The sequence below is a fragment of the Nerophis ophidion genome, linkage group LG17, assembly GCF_033978795.1.
Source record: "Nerophis ophidion isolate RoL-2023_Sa linkage group LG17, RoL_Noph_v1.0, whole genome shotgun sequence".
In the NCBI taxonomy this organism is placed as follows: domain Eukaryota; kingdom Metazoa; phylum Chordata; class Actinopteri; order Syngnathiformes; family Syngnathidae; genus Nerophis; species Nerophis ophidion.
Window position 1 is genome coordinate 44,018,367 of NC_084627.1, and position 27,021 is coordinate 44,045,387.

At 37.8% G+C, this 27,021-nt stretch overlaps 1 protein-coding gene across 2 annotated transcripts in view; it reads left to right on the forward strand.

Annotated features, from left to right (window-relative positions):
* Positions 1-21,637, forward strand: part of cntfr (ciliary neurotrophic factor receptor) — a 723,314-nt gene extending 701,677 nt beyond the window's left edge. For both annotated transcript variants that reach the window (XM_061877005.1, XM_061877006.1), the window contains 2 exons: positions 12,941-13,067; positions 20,649-21,637. In XM_061877005.1, coding sequence (XP_061732989.1) covers positions 12,941-13,067; position 20,649 — 128 coding nt within the window. In that variant the 3' untranslated portion in view covers positions 20,650-21,637. The remainder of the gene's footprint in view (positions 1-12,940; positions 13,068-20,648) is intronic.
* Positions 21,638-27,021: the final 5,384 nt, after the last annotated feature.

The window sequence follows — 27,021 nt, forward strand, 5'->3', positions numbered from 1 at the left end:
TCTCTCTGACTATCGATGAACATTGTCACAGAATCCACATTCTTCTTTGCAACTGCTGCATTTTAGAGGATGGATCCGTGCAGGTGCCATCGATCTGATATTCAGGAAAAGTTTGTTGTGACGGCGATTATTGTGTTCATTTTGTGGAGATGAGAACAAAGAAACGTTGAACCATTGCACTAAAAAGTGTTTTAAATCATGTTACATAATTGTTTATGTGATGAAAAATATGCCATGTTATCCTTCCTTCCATTTTCTACCGCTTGTCCCTTTTGAGGTTGCAGAGGTGCTGGAGCCTATCCCAGCTTCACTCTGGTGCAAGGCAGGGTACACACTACTTATTATTATAATAATAATATTAATATTATTGTTGTTACTATTATTATCATCATTATTATCAGTATTAGTATTATTATATGTTATTGTCATTGTTGGGGCAGCGTGGTTAGGGTTGGGTAGAGCGGCCATGCCAGCAACTTGAGGATTCCAGGTTCAATCCCCGCTTCTCCCATTCTAGTCCTGGCGTTGTGTCCTTGGGCAAGACACTTCACCCACCCGCTCCCAGTGCCACCCACACTGCTTTAAATGTAGCATAGATTTTGGGTTTCACTATATAAAGCACTTTGAGTCACCAGAGAAAAGTGCTATATAAATATAATTCACCTCACTTCACATTGTTTTTTCCAGCTTTCGCAGCCATACAGTAAGCACAGACTTCACTGTGGCGTGGAATTGACTCAGCTTAAGATTCCAGCACCACACTCTTGACATACCGTTCAGGGCCCTCCATGCACATTGTAGCGTCCTGGAAAAGTTAGTGCTGCAAGGGGTTCTGGGTATCTGTTCTGTTGTGTTACGGTGCAGATGTTCTCCCGAAATGTGTTTGTCGTTCTTGTTTGGACAGCGTGGCGCGGTTGGGAGAGTGGCTGTGCTAGCAACCCGAGGGTTCCTGGTTCAATCCCCAACTTTTCATTTCGGGCTCCAGTACTCTGGAATGCCCTCCCGGTAACAGTTCGAGATGCCACCTCAGTAGAAGCATTTAAGTCTCACCTTAAAACTCATTTGTATACTCTAGCCTTTAAATAGACTCCCTTTTTAGACCAGTTGATCTGCCGTTTCTTTTCTTTTTCTTCTATGTCCCACTCTCCCTTGTGGAGGGGGTCCGGTCCCTTGCCTGGGTATCGGCTGGAGACATCTCTGCGCTGCTGATCCGCCTCCGCTTGGAATGGTTTCCTGCTGGCTCCGCTGTGAACGGGACTCTCACTGCTGTGTCGGATCCGCTTTGGACTGGACTCTCGCGACTGTGTTGGATCCATTATGGATTGAACTTTCACAGGATCACATTAGACCCGCTCGACTTCCATTGCTTTCCTCCTCTCCAAGGTTCTCATAGTCATCATTGTCACCGACGTCCCACTGGGTGTGAGTTTTCCTTGCCCTTATGTGGGCCTACCGAGGATGTCGTACTGGTTTGTGCAGCCCTTTGAGACACTAGTGATTTAGGGCTATATAAGTAAACATTGATTTATTGATTGATTCTACCATCCTGGTCACGTCCGTTGTGTCCTTGAGCAAGACACTTCACCCTGTCTCCAGATGGGCCCTGGTTAGCGCCTTGCATGGCAGCTCCCGCCGTCAGTGTGTGAATGTGTGTGTGAATGGGTGAATGTGGAAATAGTGTCAAAGCGCTTTGAGTTCCTTATAAAATGTTAAAAAAAAGCGTTATACAAGTATAACCCGTTTACCATTTTGGTGTGGGTTCACAGCGTGGCGCATATTTGTAACAGTGTTAAAGTTGTTTATACGGCCACCCTCAGTGTGACCTGTATGGCTGTTGACCAAGTATGCCTTGCATTCACTTGTGTGTGTGAAAAGCCTTTAAGGTTTATTGTTGCTCTGTACTTCTCTCGACATCCGTGTACACGGCGGCCTTTTAAAAAGTCATACATTTTACTTTTTGAAACCGATACTGATCATTTTGAAACCGATACTGATAATTTCCGATATTACATTTTAAAGCATTTATCGGCCGATAATATGGGCAGTCTGATATTATCGGACATCTCTATATGTGACCAACACAACCAATCACTCTATCATAAATAAATAAGAGTTGTAGAAATGATTGGAAACTAAAGACAGCCATGACAGGATGTTCTTTACAAGCGTATGTACACTTTTGACCAGGACTGTAGCTAGTGCCACCGCAGGGAAACTAATGATCTGATTGGCAGCTGCCTTCCACACCAATAAACAGGAAGTAATCAAAGTTAAAGGAATGTTTGCTAACAAAAGTCTTCCCCATGACATATTGACTGATAACAACAACACTGCTTCAATTTCCTTTCCTAGTTTCCTGCAGCAGACCAGACTTGAACCTAACTTTATTTGGTTGTATTCTTTAGTTTGAAAGAGCGTGCCACCCACACCCCACGGGGACAAAGTGATGCTGGCGTGTTTCGCTTCTCATTTCACATCAAAAAAGGGAGGGCGCCCTGACAGACGGATGAAGTCTGGTCCTCAGTGATGGGATCATTGCTCAGCCATTAATGGAGGAAGCAGTCTGGTGGCGGCTTGCAAACGTCCTCCGTGCCTCACGCCGTCAGTCAGGCAGAAAGTCTCCTATTTCTTGTCAGCTACTTTGCTACCTGGAATGGAAATAAACAGACAAGCGAGGAGCACTGATACCAAATGCCTGCTCAGAAAAATGTCACTTGGAAGTAGGGCTGTACGGTATACCAGTACTAGCATAGTATTGCAGTACTAGTGAATCAAACACGGTACTATACCCTGTTTGAAAAGTACCGGTTCAGTCTATCTGTGTTGGTCTTGCCATGAGGTGGCGACTTTTCCAGGGTGTAACCCGCACCCCCACCCCCACAAAAAAATCCCAGTTTTCCAGGAATTCCCTAATACCATTTCTCAACTCACCGTGTTACTACTTCAACATTTCTCCACCGATTTGAAAAATTCCAACACCAACCATTTCAACTCATTAAGAACATTCAAGTTTTTATTACCATTGCAAAATTTACACGTGTTTCAACTTTTTCAAACCATTCCACCTTCAACACATTTCACCATTCTGGAAATTCAAATTACCCTTTTTCCAGGTAAAATAAAATTTTCCATAATTCCTGGTTTTCCAAAGCCTTATTTCCACCCCTTTTTGGCGACTAATCTTTCCACATTTTCCAACGAATTTCAACCTTTCCACCGTCAAAACATTCCTCTTAATTGGAAATTTAACAAATTTGTTTTTTGAACTGGAAAAATTCCCACTTTTCCTGAAATTCCGGGAATTCCGTAACACCATTTTTCAACTGAACATGTTAGAACTTCAACAATTCTCCACCGATTTGAAAAATTCCGACACCAACCATTTCAACTCATTCAGAACATTCAAGTTTTTATACACCATTTTCCCCCAAAAAATCTAATCTTCCCAAAATTTCCAGGAATTTCCCATTGAAATTAACAGGCCATTTTGTCCAAGTTGCAAAATTCCATTCCACCTTCAACACATTTCACCATTCTGGAAATTCAAACTACCCTTTTTCCAAGTAAAGTAAAATGTCCAGGATTTTCCATAATTCCTGGTTTTCCAAAGCCTTATTTCCACCCCTTTTTTGGCAAATAATGTTTCCACATTTTCCAACGCATTTCAACCTTTCCCCCGTCAAAACATTCCTAACAATTGGAAAATTAACAACAAAAAAAATGTTTGAACTGGAAAAATTCCCACTTTCCCTGAAATTCCATGAATTCCCTAATACCATTTCTCCACCGATTTGAAAAATTCCGACACCAACCATTTCAACTCATTCAGAACATTCAATTTTTTTTTACCACTTTCAAAAAAAAAAATCCCAATTCTCCCAAAATTCCCAAAAGTCAAGGAATTTCCCATTGAAATTAACGGGACATTTTTTCCAACTTGCACAATTCCCACATTTTTCAACCTTTTCAAACCATTCCACCTTCAACACATTTCACCATTCTGGATATTCAAACTACCCTTTTTACAAGAAACATTTTTTTTCCGGGATTTTCCAGAATTCCTGGTTTTCCAAAGCCATATTTCCACCCCTTTTTTGGTGATTACTCCTTCCACATTTTCCAATGCATTTCAACCGTTCCACGGTCAAAACATTCTTCTTAATCAGGACAATTAACAAAGTTGTTTTTTGAACTGGAGAAATTCACAGTTTTTCCAAAATTCCAGGAATTTCGCAATACCATTTCTCAACTCAACATGTTGCAACTTCAACATTTCTCCACCGATTAGAAAAAAAAAACACCAACCATTCCAACTCATTCGGAACATTCAAGTTTTTTTGTTTTTTTTTACCAATTTTTCCCAATTTTTCCAAAATTCCCAAATTTCCAGGAATTGCCCATTGAAATTAACCGGACATTTTTTCCAACTTGCACAAATCCCACATTTTTCAACCTATTCAAACCATTCCACCTTCAACACATTTCACCATTCTGGAAATTCAAACTACCCTTTTTACAAGAAAAAAAATTTTTCCAGGATTTTCCAGAATTCCTGGTTTTCCAAAGCCATATTTCCAACCCTTTTTTGGTGAGTACTCCTTCCACATTTTCCAATGCATTTCAACCTTTCCACGGTCAAAACATCCCTGTTAATCAGGACAATTAACAAAGTTGTTTTTTGAACAGGAGAAATTCACAGTTTTTCCAAAATTCCAGGAATTCCGTAACACCATTTCTCAACTCAAAATGTTGCAACGTCAACATTTCTCCACCGATTTGAAAAAAAAAAAACACTAACCATTCCAACTCATTCAGAACATTCAAGTTGGGTTTTTTTACCATTTTTTAAAAAAAATCCCAATTTTCCCAAATTTCCAGGAATTTCCCATTGAAATTAACGGGATATTTTTCCCAAGTTGCACAATCCCACATGTTTCAACCTTTTTAAACCATTCCACCTTCAACACATTTCACCATTTTGGAAAGTCTAATTACCCTTTTTCCAAGTACAAAAAAAAAATCTGGGATTTTCCACATTTCCTGGTTTTCCAAAGCCCTATTTCAACCCTTTTTTTTTTTTCTGGCGACTACTCCTTCCACATTTTTTAACCACCATCAAAACATTCCTCTTAATCAGGACAATTAACAGAGTTGTTTTTCCAACTGGAAAAATTCACAGTTTTTCCAAAGTTCCAGGAATTTTGTAACACTATTTCTCAACTCAACATGTTACAACTTCATCATTTCTCCACCGATTTGAAAAATTCCAACACCAACCTCTTCAACTCATTTAGACATTCAAGTTTTACCATTTTCAAAAAAAATCCCGATTTTCCTGAAATTCCCTAATACCATTTATAACTTCAACATGTCTTGAACGATACAAACAATTCCAACACCAACCAAAACAGCTCATTCAGGACATTCATGCTTTTAATTTATTTTTTTTAAATTCCACTTTTCCCAAAATTCCCAAATTACCAGGAATTTCCCATTGAAATTAACGGGATATTTTTCCCAAGTTGCACAATCCCACATGTTTCAACCTTTCTAAACCATTCCACCTTCAACACATGTCACCATTTTGGAAAGTCTAATTACCCTTTTTCCAAGTACAAAAAAAAATCTGGGATTTTCCACATTTCCAGGTTTTCCAAAGCCCTATTTCAACCCTTTTTTTTTTTTCTGGCGACTACTCCTTCCACATTTTTTAACGCATTTCATCCGTTACCACCATCAAAACATTCCTCTTAATCAGGACAATTAACAAAGTTGTTTTTCCAACTGGAAAAATTCACAGTTTTTCCAAATTTCCAGGAATTTTGTAACACCATTTCTCAACTCAACATGTTACAACTTCATCATTTCTCCACCGATTTGAAAAATTCCAACACCAACCTCTTCAACTCATTTAGACATTCAAGTTTTACCATTTTCAAAAAAAATCCCGATTTTCCTGAAATTCCCTAATACCATTTATAACTTCAACATGTCTTGAACGATACAAACAATTCCAACACCAACCAAAACAGCTCATTCAGGACATTCATGCTTTTAATTTATTTTTTTTAAATTCCACTTTTCCCAAAATTCCCAAATTACCAGGAATTTCCCATTGAAATTAACGGGATATTTTTCCCAAGTTGCACAATCCCACATGTTTCAACCTTTCTAAACCATTCCACCTTCAACACATGTCACCATTTTGGAAAGTCTAATTACCCTTTTTCCAAGTACAAAAAAAAATCTGGGATTTTCCACATTTCCAGGTTTTCCAAAGCCCTATTTCAACCCTTTTTTTTTTTTCTGGCGACTACTCCTTCCACATTTTTTAACGCATTTCATCCGTTACCACCATCAAAACATTCCTCTTAATCAGGACAATTAACAAAGTTGTTTTTCCAACTGGAAAAATTCACAGTTTTTCCAAATTTCCAGGAATTTTGTAACACCATTTCTCAACTCAACATGTTACAACTTCATCATTTCTCCACCGATTTGAAAAATTCCAACACCAACCTCTTCAACTCATTTAGACCATTCAAGTTATACCATTTTCAAAAAAAATTCAGATTTTCCTGAAATTCCCTAATACCATTTATAACTTCAACATGTCTTGAACAATACAAACAATTCCAACACCAACCAAAACAGCTCATTCAGAACATTCATGCTTTTAATTTATTTTTTTTAAATTCCACTTTTCCCAAAATTCCCAAATTTCCAGGAATTCCCCATTGAAATTAATGGCACATTTTTTTCCAAGTTGCACAATATACACATTTTTCAACCTTTTCCAACCATTCCAACATTAACCCATTCCACTCATCCCGGACATTCAAACTTACACTTTCAAATTCCGGTTTTCCAGGGAAATTCAAACTCTTCAGCATTCAAAGCATTCCCACATTCAAACTATTCTTACGTTCATACTACATTCTGTTAGCATTTCAGTTCCATTGGAGCATTCACACGCAATTCCTCCAGAAATTGCCTCTTCTAGTTACTGACGACTTTGTGTGTAATGTTGCTGTGGCCAAAAATATTATTTTTTAAAATAAAATCTCTGCCTTGTGTTAAAGCGGCATCCTTGTTGTTTGGTAAAACTCCAAAATTAGCCTTGACTGACAAGTGTTGACTTAGCTATCATTTATTTGTTGGACAGATTAGCATAATTTGAGATTTAAAAGGCTCACTGGGAGACTCAGGATAATTGCAGATCCCCCACTGTGATTTTGAGGCTCATTGTCACCATAAATACAGAGGATTAAAGCCTTTCTCATTTATTTCCCCTTCATGCATACGCTTTATGAATCTGAGTCTTTTCTTCTAGAGACTCATTTCCTCCACACGGTGGATCATCAGCGCTCCTCTCTTCACTGGCGTGTTAAATCCGTGTCAACGCCATAACCGCCGTCTCATTATCTATGCATCGTGTTTGTCACCCTCGCCACTCAGAAGAGCTTTTTGCTGCAGGCAAGGCAGGAAGTTTATTTTGTAAGAGTGGCTCTCGCTCTCGTTAGCGCTCCTCATTTCACACCTGGCTAATTCACGCCGCCACCTCCTGACGCGCTGTTGCTCCACGACACTCTTTAATTGGAGGCAGGGAGGAATTATTTCCTCTTTTCATTCGACCCAAAATGATTTCTTTTATTAATTGGTCATTAGGGCTCTTTTTGATGAATATTAAAGGGGAACTGCACTTTATTTGGAATTTTGCCTATCATTCACAATCAATATGTAAGACAAGCACATGTATTTATTTTTATTTTTTTATTTTTTTTGAAGACAGACAAGCGGTAGGAAATGGATGGATGGATGGATTCTACAGGTAAAAAACAATTGGAAGATGTGCATATATATATATATATATATATATATATATAAAATATATATATACACACACATGCATACATCCATCCATCCATTTTCTACCGCTTATTCCCTTTTGGGGTCACGGGGGGCGCTGGCGCCTATCTCAGCTACAATTGGGCGGAAGGCGGTGTACACCCTGGACAAGTCGCCACCTCATGTTTTATCTATATATATGTATGTATGTATATGTATGTATACATATGCATATATATGTATATATATATGTACATATATATATGTGTGTGTACATGTATATATATATATGTATATATATATATATATATATATATATATATATATATATATATAGCTGTGTATATGTATGTCTGTATATGTAAATATATAAACTATATCTATGTATACATATGTATATATATATATATATATATATATATATATATATATATATATATATATATGTATATATATATATATATATATATATGAATAAATGTGTATATGTGTAAATATGTATATATGTGTATATGTATATATGTAAATGTGTATATGTATATATTTACATATATGTATATATATATTATATAGTGAGAGAGAGAGATGGAGAGAGAGAGCGAGAGAGAGGGAGAGAGAAACAGAAGGGGAGGGAGAGAGAGAGAGAGAGCTTCAAGATATATATATATATATATAATATATTTATATATTATATATATACATATATGTGTATACAGTATATATATATATATATATATATATATATATATATATATATATATATATATATATATATATATATGTGTGTGTGTGTGTAAATGTATATATGTGTATGTATGTGGATGTATATATATATGTAGATATATATCTTCCTTTTTTAGGATCTGCTCCAATTGTGTTGTTCTTTGAACCTGTTCACTGTAATAATGACAACAATACTCTAGTCTATTCTATTGAAGAAAAGACCGTGAATCCTTTTTAGTTTTTTTAATACGTTTCAAAAAGCTCTTTCAAAAAACGGAATAGTTTCTGGACGCAGTGTAAGTCAGAAAAGAGGAGATTCATCACAGGTCTCCTTCAAATGAGGCTTAAAAAGACATGTTTGAAAAGCATACAAAGTATCAGCAGTTGATGTTGATCATTATTCAGTTCAAAGAGCAGGAAGCTGCAAAGATCCACTTTGGCATGCACTTTGATTGCCACTTCCATAACTCGTTAGTGAGGCAAAAGCACTACAGGGCTTAATTTAATTGCATGGTTCAGTTCTTCAATTGGACTGTATCAAAAACAATGATGCAAGATGAAAAACACACACAATGATGCATCTGTTTGCATCTTCCTTTGTCACACAATCATCCATTCATACGCGTCAGGACACTTCATGTCCGCTGGGGACTGAAGCAGCAATCTTGTCATTTACCAGTCAGCCATTCTACCGCTTCACCCGTTTCTCCTTAGCGTGTGTGAGACACCTGACCTCATGGGTTTGTGGTCCAAGGTGTGCAGATGCCAAACGCGTCATCAAAGATCACCTTTGAAGGAGTCCTATTAAAAGAAACCCCAAAACCAGTGAAGTTGGCACGTTTTATTCCTGAGCCCATGTGGTGATATCCTTTACACACCGATGTCGCTTTTTGATGCAGTGCAGTCTGAGGGATCGAAGGTTACTGGCATTCAATGTTGGTTTCCAGCCTTGCCGCATACGTGCAGTGATTTCTCCAGATTTTCCGAACATTTTGATGATATAACAGACCGTAGATGGTGAAATCCCTAAATTCCTTGCCTTTGCTCGTTGAGAAATGTTAAACAGTTGGACAGATTGCTCACGCATTTGTTGACAAAGTAGTGAGCATTTCATTGAAGCTGCTTTTATACCCAATCATGGAACCCACCTGTTCCCAATTAGCCTGTTCACCTGTGGGATATACCACATAAGTGTTTGATGAGCATTCCTTAACTTTTTCAGTCTTTTTTGCCTCTTGTGCCAGCTTTTTTGAAACATGTTGCAGGCATCAAATTCCAAATGAGCTAATATTTGCAAAAAAATAACTACGTTTTCCAGTTCGGACGTTAAGCATTTTGTCTTTGCAGTCTATTGAAATGAATATAAGTCATAAAGGATTTGTAAATTATCGTATTATGTTTTTATTTACCATTTACACAACGTGACAACTTCACTGGTTTTGTATATTACCATCAAGCTAGCACAGTTTTGGAAAAGTAATACCTTACCTAACTTAAGTTGGAGCGTTTTTTTTTTTTGTCGATTACTTTGTTGGCATTGAAAATTGCAACTTTACTTGAGGTAGTTTGGCCCCTTAGTGCTGCTAGCATGCCAAAGGGCAAAGTCAGCAACAGGGCATGACTTGAGGCGCAACCCAGGTGCCAAAACATGGCGACGTTGGATTGTACGTGCCCGTTAGGACCGGCAGGATTTGACCGGTGCCAAAAAAATACGGGATTCAGTGCCTTTCCATAGTGGTTAGAGCTATGAGCTGCAACGAATGTGGCTGGCGTCGGTTTTCAACCCCAAAATGCAGAGATGGCAGGAAAACATGACTTTAATGTCAAAAAACAAAATAATTAACCTGGTACGTGCACATGCAGGGAAAACAAGAACCAGGAAACAGGCAACGGGAACCAGGAAATAGGATAACAGGTTACAAGATATAGGATGCAATCACCGAGCCCTTACTGGAGGGCGAGGCAGGCTTAATAGTAGAATGATTGGCAACTGCAACCAGGTGTGCCAGCCTGCCAATCGGGGACAGGTTAGGGAAATAAGCACTCTGGGAGACATGCAGGAAATGCAACCAAAATAAGAGCGCTGACAGGAAATGAACACAACCAAAGTGTTGGATCCATTGATTGATTGAAACTTTTATTAGTAGATTGCACAGTACAGTACATTTTCCGTACAATTGACCACTAAATGGTAACACCCCAATAAGTTTTCAACTTGTTTAAGTCGGTAATCAATTCATGGTCAGTAACAAGCCTGACAGTGGCCCATCTTACTGTCTTATATCTTTCTGGAAACCCCACATTTATTTTTTGCACAACAGGGGTATTTTTTTTCTGAAATGTGTAACTTTGACAAAACAAGATTAAAAACAATGACATAAACAAACAAAATCCCCGAACTCAACTTTTGACAACTTTCCGTGCATCTTTCTTCTGACAATGTGGTTTGAATTCCAAATCCAGATAGTGCAACCTGCGACTTTAGTACTTCAGTCCTGTCTGGGCAGCCTCCCAACGAATATGATTTTTGGTGTCCAGTTCACTTCATATAACTGCCTCCACAAGTCTCCTATTGACTGTTCTTGCAGATTACAATTGATTTTGCTGCGCCATGCATTTTCCTTTCTATTTGCCTCGGCCCGCCATTCTGAGCACTTCCCAGTGTCCGGTCGTCAAAACTATGTTTTGGATGTCTAGATCCTTGTGTGTGTGTGTGTGCGTGTGTGAGTGTGCAAAAATATTTGTTTAGATATTTAAGATGTAAAGTGTAGCTGCCATTATGATGTGCAGTGATGTTTTCTAATGACTGTAAGTCTTCAACTATACAAAGTATTTCAATGCTTGGAGTCTGCATTTTTCCATGATATACTAGTTGCTATGGTAATGTAATTATTTACCATGGTAATTTAAGTCACAGCAGCTCAGACGAGGCACCAAGCAGTGTGGTTGGGGATGGTTTCCACAGAGTGTTTCCAGAGCCTGAAATGTGGGTGTCAGGGACAAACGTGGAAGGAGATTTTTACGACAAAGTTCTACATCTTAGTGATACATCACATATATCAGATTGTAGGTGTTTTTTTTTTTTTGTTTGTTTTTTCACCCTTCATGTTCATATTTTGCTGTGTTTGTTGCATTTCTATTGCGTTTTGCTTGATTGTAAAATATATGGATGTAAAGGGGGGGTGACGTTTATATGTTGTTAATTTTTCAGTGTTTTATCATTCATAGTTAATATTGTAAATTCTTTATTTCCATGTACATTCTAGGTGTCTCATTCAGTAAAAAAATAAAAATTCCACTCGGTTTTTTTGAGGCGGTCTGTCATAACATTTTTAGCATTCAATCAGACATTTATATATATATATATATATATGGGTGTTTGTGTGCGTGCGCGCGCGTGTGTGTGTGTGCAAAAATATTTGTTTAGATATTTAAGATTTAAAGCAGTGGTCCCCAACCTTTTTGTATCCGCGGACCGGTCAACGCTTAATAATTTGTCCCGCGGCCCAGGTGGGGAGGTGGGTGGATGTCCTTTTTTTTTCTTTTTTTTTTTTTCTTTGTTATGAAAAAAGGGCGTTTTTGTCATGAAAAAGGGAGGTTTTTGTGCTTGGTGCACTAATTTTAAGTGTATATTGTGTTTTTTATGTTGATTTAATAAATTTAAAAAAACAAATGTTTTTATTTTATGTTTATTTTTATTTTTTTTTAAATATATTTTTTTTATTGAATTTGACAGGTATTACAATGTACAATAAAACAGTCAACACATTTTCTCCCTTTTTTCCCACCCACTTCTAAGAACAGCAACCCAACCCATACCCCATACACACATAAACCCCCCTCCCCCCAGGTCCTACATAAGTTAAAGGTACAGTCACAAATGGAAAATAATTAGTACATCACTTTCTTCTCAACATAGGCAGATAGTAAATATACACCAGGAATAAATATAAAAAAATAAATAAAAAGAAGCTGGTTTATGAAAGGTGAATTACATGTATCCTGTAGCGTCTTTAATTTGGCTATGTAGTCAACCATACAGCCCCAAACAAAATAAAACTTCTCAGGTGCCCCCCTAAGATTGAACTTTATTTTTTCCAGATCTAAATATATCATAAGGTCTTTAAGCCATAAGGAGGCTTTATAAAAATTAATAAAAAATTCTTCCGGCCCGCGGTTGGGGACCACTGATGTAAACTGTAGCTGCCATTATGATGTGCAGTGATGTTTTCTAATGACTGTAAGTCTTCAACTATACAAAGTATTTCAATGATTGGACTCTAAATTACCCCCCGAGTCAAAATGATTGCCCAGGCCTAATTTAGGAGGATACAATTGCTGAAAATGGTGTGATGTGTCTTCCCCGCAGAGACTAAGACTTCGCCAATACCGTCGTCCAACGCACCACAGAAGGCCGAACCTCCAGTGGGCAGAGCTGCCAGGCTCTTCACCTTCTTCTCGCCTTTGCTGTTAGGCATGCTGCTGCTGTTCATGTAGTAAGTACACACACACGCACACACACACACTCTTCCTTGTATTTGTTACCTTCTTGAGACCTCCGAAAAAGGCCTATCTCTTTAGGACCACCCTTTCTAGATATATAAATATTAGTATTTACAAGATGAATAATATATACATACTATGCAAATATAAAAAATGCTTGTTGTGAAAAATGAGTTGGAATTACACAAGAGAAAAGTTACAATTTCCCAAGAAAAACTTTGAATTTTGGCAGTATTATAATAAAAGTCATAATTTTACTAAACGCGAGTCAAAATTTTACAAAAAAATATCATGGGCAATATTATGATAAAAGTTGGAATTTTACTCAATAACAGTCGCAATTTTACCAGAAAGGCTTGCAATTTTGGCAATTTTATGAAAAGAGTCGTAATTTTACTTGACAAAAGTCACAATTTTATAAGAAAACCTAAAAATCATAGGCATGACAAAAGTCATGATTTAACTCAAAAAGGTCACTATTATACAAGAACAACAAAAAAAATTGGCAATATTGTGATAAAAGTCAGAATTGTATATGAGAAATGCCACCATTTTGCATTAAAAAGTAATTCACATAAAGAAGTAATAATTTCACGAGAAAATATTGTAATATTACAGAAGAAAAGAGAATATGAAAAATTGTTTTCAATTTTATAGGAAAAAAGTTGACACAATATGAGAAATACTGCTTTTAGTAAAAAATTAAAAAAAATAAAAAAAATAAAGGAACTGTTCATTATTGACTTCAAGTTATTACAGTATTTCTCTATATACATATTTATTTAATCATTTGTATAAATTTGGGCCAAAAGGGACGCATTTCAATTTCCTACACACACTTGTTATTACATATGTTAACCAGAGGGGGAGCACTTCCTATTGTTACAGACACTTGTTATTTTATATGTTGAACAAAGGGAGAGCACTTCAAATTTGTACACACACTTGTTATTTCATATGTTGACCAGAGGGGGAGCACTTCCTATTGTTACAGACACTTATTATTGTATATGTTGAACAAAGGGGGAGCACTTCAAATTTGTACACACACTTGTTATTTCATATGTTGAACAGAGGGGGAGCACTTCAAATTTGTCCATCCATCCACCCATTTTTCTACCGTTTGTCCCTTTTGGGGTCGCGAGGTGTCGCTGGAGCCTATCTCTGCTGCTTTCTGGCGGTAGGCGGGGTACACCCTAGACAAGTCGCCACCTGGAATTACACAAGAGAAAAGTCACAATTTCCCAAGAAAAACTTAGAATGTTGGCAGTATTATAATAAAAGTCATAATTTTACTCAACGCGAGTCAAAATTTTACAAAAAAATATCATGGGCAATATTATGATAAAAGTTGGAATTTTACTCAATAACAGTCGCAATTTTACCAGAAAGGCTTGCAATTTTGGCAATTTTATGAAAAGAGTCGTAATTTTACTTGACCAAAGTCACAATTTTAGAAGAAAACCTAAAAATCATAGGCATGACAAAAGTCATGATTTAACTCAAAAATGTCACTATTATACAAGAACAACAAAAAAAATTGGCAATATTGTGATAAAAGTCAGAATTGTTTATGAGAAATGCCACCATTTTGCATTAAAAAGTAATTCACATAAAGAAGTAATAATTTCACGAGAAAATATTGTAATATTACAGAAGAAAAGAGAATACGAAAAATTGTTTTCAATTTTATAGGAAAAAAGTTGACACACTATGAGAAATACTGCTTTTAGTAAAAAATAAAAAATAAAAAAAAATAAAGGAACTATTCATTATTGACTTCAAGTTATTACATTATTTCTCTATGTACATATTTATTTAATCATTTGTATTAATTTGGGCCAAAAGGGACGCATTTCAATTTCTTACACACACTTGTTATTACATATGTTGACCAGAGGGGGAGCACTTCCTATTGTTACAGACACTTGTTATTTTATATGTTGAACAAAGGGGGAGCACTTCAAATTTGTACACACACTTGTTATTTCATATGTTGACCAGAGGGGGAGCACTTCCGATTGTTACAGACACTTGTTATTTTATATGTTGAACAAAGGGGGAGCACTTCAAATTTGTACACACATTTGCTATTTCATATGTTGAACAGAGGGGGAGCACTTCAAATGTGTCCATCCATCCACCCATTTTTCTACCGTTCGTCCCTTTTGGGGTCGCGAGGTGTCGCTGGAGCCTATCTCAGATGCTTTCTGGCGGTAGGCGGGGTACACCCTGGACAAGTAGCCACCTGGAATTACACAAGAGAAAAGTCACAATTTCCAAAGAAAAACTTTGACTTTTGGCAGTATTATAATAAAAGTCAAAACTTTACAAGAAAAATATCATGGGCAATACTATGATAGAAGTTGGAATTTTACTCAATAACACCAGAAAGGCTTACAATTTTGGCAATTTTATGAAAAGAGTCGTAATTTTACTTGACAAAAGTCACAATTTTATAAGAAAACTTAAAAATCATAAAATCATAGGCATGACAAAAGTCATGATTTAACTCAAAAATGTCACTATTGTACAAGAACAACAAAAAAATTTGGCAATGTTGTGATAAAAGTCAGAATTGTATGTGAGAAATGCCACCATTTTGCATTAAAAAGTAATTCACATAAAGAAGTAATAATTTCACGAGAAAATATTGCAATATTACAGATGCAAAAAGAATAAGAGAAGTGTTTCCCAATTTTATGAGAAAAAGTTGACACACTGAGAAAGACTGCTTTTAGTAAAAAAAAAAAAAAAAAAAGAATTATTTATTATTGACTTCAAGTTATTACAGTATTTCTCTATGTACATATTTATTTAATCATTTGTATTAATTTTGGCCAAAAGGGACGCATTTCAATTTCTTACACAGACTTGTTACTACATATATCGACCAGAGGGGGAGCACTTCAAATTTGTACACACACTTGTTATTTCATATGTTGACCAGAGGGGGAGCACTTCAAATTTGTACACACACTTGTTATTTCATATGTTGGCCTGAGGTGGACCACTTCAAATTTGTACAAACACTTGTTATTACATATGTTGACCAGAGGGGGAGCACTTCCTATTGTTACAGACACTTGTTATTTTATATGTCTACCAGAGGGGGAGCAGTTCAAATTTGTACATCCATCCATCCATTTTCTACCTTTTGTCCCTTTTGGAGTCACAGAGGGTCGCTGTAGCCTCTCTCAGCTGCTTTCAGGCGGTAAACGGAGTACACCCTGGACAAATCGCCACCTTATCGCAGAGCCAACACTCACACACTTGTTGTTTCATATGTTGGCCTGAGGTTGGAGCACTTCAAATTTGTACAAACACTTATTATTACATTTATTGACCACAGGGGTAGCATTTCCTATTGTTACATACACTTGTTATTTCATATGTTGACCAGAGGGGAAGCACTTCAAATTTGTACATCCATCCATCCATCCATTTTTCTACCTTTTGTCCCTTTTGGAGTCACAGAGGGTCGCTGTAGCCTATCTCAGCTGCTTTCGGGCGGTAGACGGAGTACACCCTGGAAAAATCGCCACCTTATCGCAGAGCCAGCACTCACACACTTGTTATTTCATATGTTGGCCTGAGGTGGAGCACTTCAAATTTGTACAAACACTTATTTTTACATATGTTGACCACAGGGGTAGCACTTCCTATTGTTACATACACTTGTTATTTCATATGTTGACCAGAGGGTAAGCACTTCAAATTTGTACATCCATCCATCCATTTTTCTACCGTTTGTCCCTTTTGGAGTCACAGAGGGTCGCTGTAGCCTATCTCAGCTGCTTTCAGGCGGTAGGCGGAGTACACCCTGGACAAATCACCACCTTATCGCAGAGCCAACACTCACACACTTGTTATTTCATATGTTGGCCTGAGGTGGAGCACTTCAAATTTGTACAAACACTTATTATTACATATGTTGACCAGAGGGGGAGCACTTCCTATTGTTACAGACACTTGTTATTTTATATGTCTACCAGAGGGGGAGCAGTTCAAATTTGTACATCCATCCATCCATTTTTCTACCTTTTGTCCCTTTTGGAGTCACAGAGGGTCGCTGGAGCCTATCTCATCTGGTTTCGGGCGGTAGGCGGAGTACACCCTGGACAAGTCGCCACCTTATCGCAGGGCCAACACTCACACACTTGTTATTTCATATATTGACCAGATGGGGGAGCATTTCAAGTTTGTACACACACTTGTTATTTCATATCGCACTTTTAAAAGCGACACACAGTCAATTTGAAAAATCCCTCCTTTTTGGGACCACCCTCATTTTGATAGATGTCCCCAGCAGGGGTGCAAATAAGACATTGTCTATTAGATGCAATGTTATTGGGAACCATGATTTATGTCATCACTTGTGCACACCTCCTCATATGGAAGATACTTTTCCCTCTTCATGTCTCAAGAAGGGTAGAAACACCCACACACACCCCACTTGTTACTGAGTCAGGACCCCCGCGTATTTGAATTGATTCTGGCCTCAGCCCTTCAGTCACATATCAGCGGGGCGACGCATGTCTATTGCTGACAAGAGCACATTTAGCCAGATTGTGTGAGTGTGTTTTACCACCCGGCTGAGGAGGGAGTTCTTCTTCTCTCGCCCCCCCTCCCAATGAAAACCCCCCGAAGGGACTGAAGCAAAATCCAATCTAAAGCTGTCCCATTTCATTTATTTCATGGCTTTTACACTATAAATCGTGCTGTAATGGTGTGTCCTTTTAGAAGATGTGCGTGTTGCGCAATGACTACTAAGTGTAGACTTGCTGGAAGGACGTGAGACGAAATGTTTTTATTTTATTTATTTTTTTGTATTTTGTGCCATTTAGACTAAGACTTCCTTTTTATTGTCATTCAAATTTGAACTTTACAGTACAAATAAGAACGAAATTTTGTTGCATTAGCTCTTGGTAGTGCAGGATAAGTCTATTACTACCAAGAGCTTCTGCAGCCGCAGCCGAGCAAGGCTAAACAGCTCAGGATTTTTACCATGTCATTGTGGGGGAAAAAAACTCCAATTTAATGACAATTATTATGTACATTTATTGTTTTTTTCAGACCATAAGGCGCTTATAATCCTTTTATTTTCTCAAAATGTACAGAATAATTCTGGTTGTGCTTACCGACCTCGAAGTTATTTTATTTGGTACATGATGCAATGATAAGTGTGACCAGTAGATGGCAGCCACACATAAGAGATATGTGTGGACCCCAATAAGATGGCAGTCACACATAAGAGATTTCTGTCAACTGGAATATCATTCAATCAATCAATGTTTATTTATATAGCCCCAAATCACAAAGGTCTCAAAGGACTGCACAATTCATTACGACTACAACATCCTCGGAAGAACCCACAAAAGGGCAAGGAAAACTCATACCCAGTGGGCAGGGAGAATTCACATCCAGTGGGACGCCAGTGACAATGCTGACTATGAGAAACCTTGGAGAGGACTTCAGATGTGGGCAACCCCCCCCCCCTCTAGGGGACCGAAAGCAATGGATGTCGAGCGGGTCTAACATGATACTGTGAAAGTTCAATCCATAGTGGCTCCAACACAGCCGCGAGAGTTCAGTTGGAAGCGGATCCAAGACAGCAGCGAGAGTCCCGTCCACAGGAAACCATCTCAAGCGGAGGCGGATCAGCAGCGTAGAGATGTCCCCAACCGATATATGATGGCAGTCACACATAAGAGATACGGGGAGATTGCAATATGACGCCAATAAACAACACCAAAACTTAAAATGTTCCATTACGAATATAGAACATTACACATGGTGCTCAAAAATCCATCAAAATATTTTAGTAGGGCTTTGGTGAGGTATGAAGCCACACCGCTTGATGGATTGTACTGTGCTTCAAAATAGGAGTATTATTACGGTGTGTGTATAAGGTAAGACATATTATCTGCCGTTTTGTTTTGTAATATTATACAAAGGCAACATTTCTTACCTTCTAGTACCCGCTGATCTGTATTTGGGATCTGCATAAGTCCTGAAAATTTGCGCCCATCCACCTTTGTAGTCCGTGGCTACTCCATAGTTGATAGGTTTCTTCTTTTTCTCTATCTTCTTGTTATGGGACATTCATCCTGCACTGTTGCCATTTTTAATATAAAGTACTGTAAAGTTCTTACTTATATATGTCAGTAAACTGGCCGTCAAAGCACTAAAACATACCGGTGTAGTGAGTTTACATTATTCACCCATGGAACTTTAGTTTTTAAAGAGTTTCCGCTCGGACGGTTTTTCACGGGATGAGGAGATGCTGCTCCGTTATTGATTGAAGTAAAGTCTGAATGTTATTAAAACAGTTGGCGCCATCTTTTTGACACATCTTCCACTCCCGTCCTTGCACGCTACACCGCTACAACAAAAACGAGAAGTGGAGGCACATAAATAAGACCGCCAACAAAACGGTGCATCCTGAAGCGACTGACAGAAAATTACTTGAAGATGGTCTGTAAAACATCATCTATGTAACATTTTGAGCAAAGAACCTTCATCACATGTTATGTAGACAAAAATGAAAATATCATAATATGACCCCTTTAATGTGCCTTATAATCAGGTGCGCCTTTTGTATGAAAATAGACCTGACTAGACCTGCTCATCAGCAAAGCGCCTAATAATTCGGTGCACCCTTTAGTCCAGAAAATACGGTAACATAAAAATTATCCGACCCACTGGGATTATTTTTTCTTAACTAACCTCATTTACGGTAGCTTTTTTTCAGAAAGCTGCCTATTTTGTTAGATTTTATACATTTGTTGTCAAACTTAATATCTATTTATTTATTGTTTATAGGGAACAAATATACTGACTTGATTCGAAAAAAATATTTGAGTATAAAACAAAGTATAAACAAATGAAAAATAACACAAAAAAGTAAATATGATAATTATTTATGTTTAATGATAATCATAGATTGCCTTACTGTGGATAAACTACTCAGTGGCGTAGTGGTTAGATTGTCCGTCCTGAGATGGGTAGGTTGTGAGTTTAAACCCCGGCCGAGTCATACCAAAGATTATAAAAATGGGAGTCATTACCTCCCTGCTTGGCACTCAGCATCAAGGGTTGGAATTGGGAGTTAAATCACCAAAAATAATTCCTGGGCGTGGCCACCGCTGCTGCTCACTGCTCCCCTCACCTCCCAGGGGGTGATTGAAAATGTTTTTGCCACACCTAATGTGTGCGTGACGATTATTGGTGCTTTAACTTTACCTTTTTAACCGTAAATAAAGGTTAAACAAATATAACATCTTGTGGCGTACCCCAGGGGTCAATTCTGGGACCAAAACTTATTTTAGTGTGTATAAACAACCAGGAAAGACCTCAAGTTAGCATTATAAGCATAAAGTATAACAAATAAGAATGATTGTGCCGGACTTTTTTTTTTTTTTACTTGATGCAAATGAATGAAGTGATTCATGTGTATGTTTATAAGTGGGAAGTACATTTACCTGAGCAGGTGAATGACAAAACAATGACACTTTCCTGCATTGTGACACTTTTAGATGTATTATAACACTTCTTCTTGACTTTTCTTCTAGATGTAAATGTCAAACTGCCAGAAGCAGAGGAGGACGAAGAGGAGGAGGCTGGATCTTTTGTTGTTTTTGTTGGGTTTTTTTTTTATCTCTTCTTTGCACATGTTCCGAGGACGCCGTGCATCGATCATTTCTGTCCATCACACACTTACTTACTCGCCAAGATGACTCGGACAACGCCCCATGCAGCATTTTCAATCAATGGTTGACACAGATGTTCCCCAGAAGAGCTATTTTTTTTTTTCCCCCCATCCCCCCTTACCACCCATTCCCCCCCCGGCCGTGGTCATCTTCATCAGCAGCCAGAATAGGAGCAACGCTGACAAACAGAACCTGCTGGCTTTATTGAGCCACCACTGACTGATTTGTTTGGCTGGCAACTGCATCGACTCCTTTCTCTGCCTTCTTTTGGGCCCATTTTTTTGTGAACACACACACACACACGCACACACACACAGTCAACTATGTGTTTGTCACCGTGACCCATACAGCTACACAGTCATGCCAAAGACTCAATGACGACCCCCCCCCCCTTCCAAGCCACCCCTGCAGAAAAACGATCCGCTTTGTCAAAAGCTTTGATTTGGAACCGCTTTGAAAATTGTTTTCGCATAAACCATACGGTCTGAATCAAACATGAGGAACCCCCGCGGCTCTTTTTTATTTATCTTACCCCCCCCCCAAACAAAGAAGTCACACAATGAATCAATCCGTGTCCACCCCCACCCTAAATTCACACCTGGATAGTCGGACTAACACTTTGCCTTATTCCCATCATTTGCTTTGTATTCAGCGACAGCCAAGAAGGACTTGGATTGTAAAAAGATAAATATATCTATATATGTAATAAAATCTACAACTGCCCAACAATTTGTTTGGACTTTGAACAAAAGCAAGGCTGTTTTCCGAGGCACTGATGGCTGTTAAAAAAACAAAACAAAAAAAAAAACATTTTGCTTTGTGATGTCTTGGGAAATGTCTTTTTGCAGTTTCCAATAGCCAAGACCTGTTGGTATTATGTTATTCAGACAAGTGCTGATGTATATATATATATATATATATATATATATATATATATATATATATATATATATATATATATATATATATATATATATATATATATATATATATATATATATATATATTAGGGATGCACCGAAATGAAAATTTGTGAATAAAAATAAAACTTAAACGCTTGGTGCGAAGGCCGAATACCGAATAATGAATGCAGTTTTTCACAATTTTTTTTATATTGCATAAATAGCCTAGAATAAATATTTAGACATGTTTTTAAATAAAGTAATTTTTTATTGAATACGTTGTGGTAAAGAAGGAGCTGAGCCGGAAGGCAAAGCTCTCAATTTACCGGTCGATCTACGTTCCCATCCTCACCTATGGTCATGAGCTTTGGGTCATGACCGAAAGGATAAGATCACGGGTACAAGCGGCCGAAATGAGTTTCCTCCGCCGTGTGGCGGGGCTCTCCCTTAGAGATAGGGTGAGAAGCTCTGCCATCCAGGAGGAACTCAAAGTAAAGCCGCTGCTCCTTCACATCGAGAGGAGCCAGATGAGGTGGTTCGGGCATCTGGTCAGGATGCCACCCTAACGCCTCCCTAGGGAGGTGTTTAGGGCACGTCCAGCTGGTAGGAGGCCACGGGGAAGACCCAGGACACGTTGGGAAGACTATGTCTCCCGGCTGGCCTGGGAACGCCTCGGGATCCCCCGGGAAGAGCTAGACGAAGTGGCTGGGGAGAGGGAAGTCTGGGTTTCCCTGCTTAGGCTGTTGCCCCCGCGACCCGACCTCGGATAAGCGGAAAATGATGGATGGATGATGGATGGACTGACATTTTTTTAAATATTCCAGTAGCCTTTGCTTTTCAAAAAAAGCACAAAGTTTTTCATTGATATTAGGCCTTCAAACAAAACATCCATTCCCAAAAAAAAACAAAGTGCATTAAAGTGGATAAACCCACAACAAATGAATTATTGTCCTTTTGGCAAAAAGTCTGATTAGCCACAGTAGATATGCTAATAATGTAAACAGAAGGCTCAAGTAAATCTCAATTAAGTGTGTGCTTGTAACCTCATACACTTAGACAGGTACACAACATATCCCAACGTCACCGCGTCACTGCACGTTGGTTGATTGCGTCACCACGTCAAAAAAATGATTCCCGAGCGCGGCCTTGTTCTTAACTCATTCCACCGAAGGCCGAATGTGGCCTTTTTTTGCCATATTCGGCCAAATATATTCGGTTACCGATTAATCGGTGCATCCCTAATATATATATATATATATATATATATATATATATACAGTACAGGCCAAACGTTAGGACACACCTTCTCATTCAATGTGTTTTCTTTATTTTCACGACTGTTTTCATTGCAGATGGTCACATCGAAACTATGAATGAACACATGTGGAGTCATGTACTTAACAAAAAAAAATAACTGAAAAAATGTTTTATATTCTAGTTTCTTCAAAAAAATAGCCACCCTTTGCTCTGATTACTTTTTCGCACACTCTCGGCATTCTCTCCATGAGCTACAAAAGGTAGCCAACGAGTCATACCAAAGACTTAAAAAATGGGAGCCATTACCTCCCTGCTTTGCACTCAGCATCAAGGGTTGGAATTGGAGGTTAAATAACCAAAAAATGATTCCTGGGCGCGGCCACCGCTGCTGCTCACTGCTCCCCTCACCTCCCTGGGGGTGAACAAGGGGAAAATTTCACCACACCTAGTGTGTGTGTGACAATCATTGGTACTTTAACATTACTTTAAATGGTCTTCACTACACAGGTGTGCTTGAAGCTCATCAAGAGAATGCCAAGCGTGTGCATCAGAGCAAAGGGTGGCTATTTTGAAGAAACCGGAATATAAAACATGTTTTCCGTTATTTCACCTTTTTTTTTTAACTCACATGTGTTCATTGGATGAGATGGCGACTTGTCCAGGAAGTACGACACCTTCCACCCGAATGCAGCTGAGATGGTCTCCAGCACCTCCGCGCCACCCCAAAAAGGGACAAGCGGCAGAAAATGGATGGATGGATGGTGTTCAATAATAAGTTTGATGCCTTCAGTGACAATCTACAATGTAAATAGTCATTAAACTAAAGAAAACACATTTAATAAGAAGGTGTGTGCAAACTTTTGGCCTATATATATATATATATATATATATATATATATATATATATATTGGATGAAAAAAAAACAAAAAAAACACACATTTAGGATTTTAGTTGTTTTTTTCTGGCTTTTTTAATCTCTCATGATGGCTTAGTTTTTCTGATCCTATTTTGTAAACTATGATATGTAACTTTAACATTGATCAAAAGGTTTATTATTTAAAAATAATAATGATGATGATGATGATGATAATAATGTATGTATTAGCAGTAGAATGTGGTAACCTGTACCTGGGGTCTTTTTTATAGCTGTATATACGATGACAGGTTTCAACCATTAAATGTGACCATTTCACAATGAACGATGACGCACTGGCTCTCTTTTCACCGTTCTCTTTCCAAAACAAAAAACCTTTGAAATATAATCCATTTCTAAACTGCTTCTTGCAGCATCAGAATATAACAAAACACTTTTTAAATACCTAAGAGAAGAGGTTCTCTCCCTTTGTTCACCATGTACCACCTCAGAAAAAATGTAGCTTTCCATGTACCACCATAATGACTCACTTTAAAACACAGTAGCATAGTAGGCCTAAGTATTCATTAAGTACCACCATAATGACTCACATTAATATACAGTAGCGTAGTAGGCCTAAGTATTCATTAACTACCACCATGATGACTCACATTAATATACAGTAGCGTAGTAGGCCTAAGTATTCATTAAGTATCACCATAATGACTCACATGAATATACAGTAGTGTAGTAGCCCTAAGTATTCATTAGGTACCGCCATATTGACAACATTAAATACAGTAGTGTAGTAGACCTTAGTATTCATTAAGAACCACCATCATGACAACATTAAATACTGTAGTGTAGTATACCTAAGTATTCATTAAGTACCATCTTAATGACAACATTAAAATACAGTAGCGTAGTAGACCTAAGTATTCATTAAGTACCACCATAGTGACAACATTACATACAGTAGTGTGGTAGACCTAAGTATTCATTAAGTACCACCATAATGACAACATTACATACAGTAGTGTGGTAGACCTAAGCATTCATTAAATACCACATGATGACAACATTAAATACAGTAGTGTAGTAGACCTAAGTATTCATTAAGTACCACCATATTGACAACTTTAAATACAGTAGTGTAGTAGACCTAAGTATTCATTAAGTACCACCATCATGACAACATTAAATACAGTAGTGTAGTAAAACTAAGTATTCATTAAGTATCATCTTAATGACAACATTAAAATACAGTAGCGTAGTAGACCTAAGTATTCATCAAGTACCACCATAATGACAACATTACATACAGTAATTTAGTATACCTAAGTATTCATTAAGTACCACCATAATGACAACATTACATACAGTAGTGTGGTAGACTTAAGTATACATTAAGTACCTGTAACGCCGGTTTGACATCGTGGTACCGGGTTTGATTCCCTCGTGGATGCGTCAAAACGAAGAACACAACAAAGGTAGGATCTAACAAATTTATTAACAAAAGGGGAGCTCTGAACAGAAACACTGGAGCTAATAAAAAGGGAAACAAAAGACGCTAGCGTGAGAGCTAGGAAATATAAAGAACTATGACTTGGCACGAAGGCACAAAAGTTAAAACAAAGATGATTAGCATGTGAGCTAAAGATGATAAGGAGACTTAGCTAATGAGCTAGCGGGAAAAACAAACCTGACGTTACGTTGCGTGAAAGAAAGCTAGAGTCCCAGAAAGAATAAACAGAAGAGGCTGGCTTATAAAGGGAAGGTGATTAACAGGGACAGGTGTGCAGGGACCGGGAGTAGCAGCTGAAACTGATGAGCAACCATAGAAACGAACAAAAACAGGAAATAAGCACGTCAAACAACAGAGTGATATCAAAATGAAACAAAACAACAATAATATGAGAAGATCCAAGTACGGATCTTAACAGTACCACCATAATGACAACATTACATAAAGTAGCGAAGTAGACCTAAGTATTCATTAAGTACCACCATCATGACAACATTACATTCAGTAGTGTAGTAGACCTAAGCATTCATTAAATACCACATGATGACAACATTAAATACAGTAGTGTAGTAGACCTAAGTATTCATTAAGTACCACCATAATGACTCACATTAAAATACAGTAGCGTAGTAGGCCTAAGCATTCATTAAGTACCACCATAATCACAACATTACATAAAGTAATGTAGTAGACCTAAGCATTCATTAAATACCACATGATGACAACATTAAATACAGTAGTGTAGTAGACCTAAGTATTCATTAAGTACCACATGATGACAACATTAAAATACAGTAGTGTAGTAGACCTATGCATTCATTAAATACCACATGATGACAACATTAAATACAGTAGTGTAGTAGACCTAGGTATTCATTAAATACCACATGATGACAACATTAAATACAGTAGTGTAGTAGACCTAGGTATTCATTAAATACCACATGATGACAACATTAAATACAGTAGTGTAGTAGACCTAAGTATTCTTTAAGTACCATCTTAATGACAACATTAAAATACAGTAGCATAGTAGACATAAGTATTCATTAAGTACCACCATAATGACAACATTATATACAGTAGTGTAGTAGACCTAAGTATTCATTAAATACCACCATAATGACAACATTACATACAGTAGTGTGGTGGACCTAAGTATTCATTAAATACCACATGATGACAACATTAAATACAGTAGTGTAGTAGACCTAAGTATTCATTAAGTACCACCATAATGACAACAGCGTGGCGCAGTGAAAGAGTGGCCGTGCGCAACCCGAGGGTCCCTGGTTCAAATCCCACCTAGTACCAACCTTGTCACGTCCGTTGTGTCCTGAGCAAGACACTTCACCCTTGCTCCTGATGGGTGCTGGTTGGCGCCTTGCATGGCAGCTCCCTCCATCAGTGTGTGAATGTGTGTGTGAATGGGTAAATGTGGAAGTAGTGTTAAAAGCGCTTTGAGTACCTTGAAGGTAGAAAAGCGCTATACAAGTACAACCCATGTATTTATTTATTTAACATTATATACAGTAGTGTAGTAGACCTAAGTATTCATTAAGTACCACCATAATGACGTCATTACATAAAGTAGTGTAGTAGACCTAAGTATTCATTAAGTACCACCATATTGACAACATTACATAAAGTAGTGTAGTAGACCTAAGTATTCATTAAGTACCACCATAATGACAACA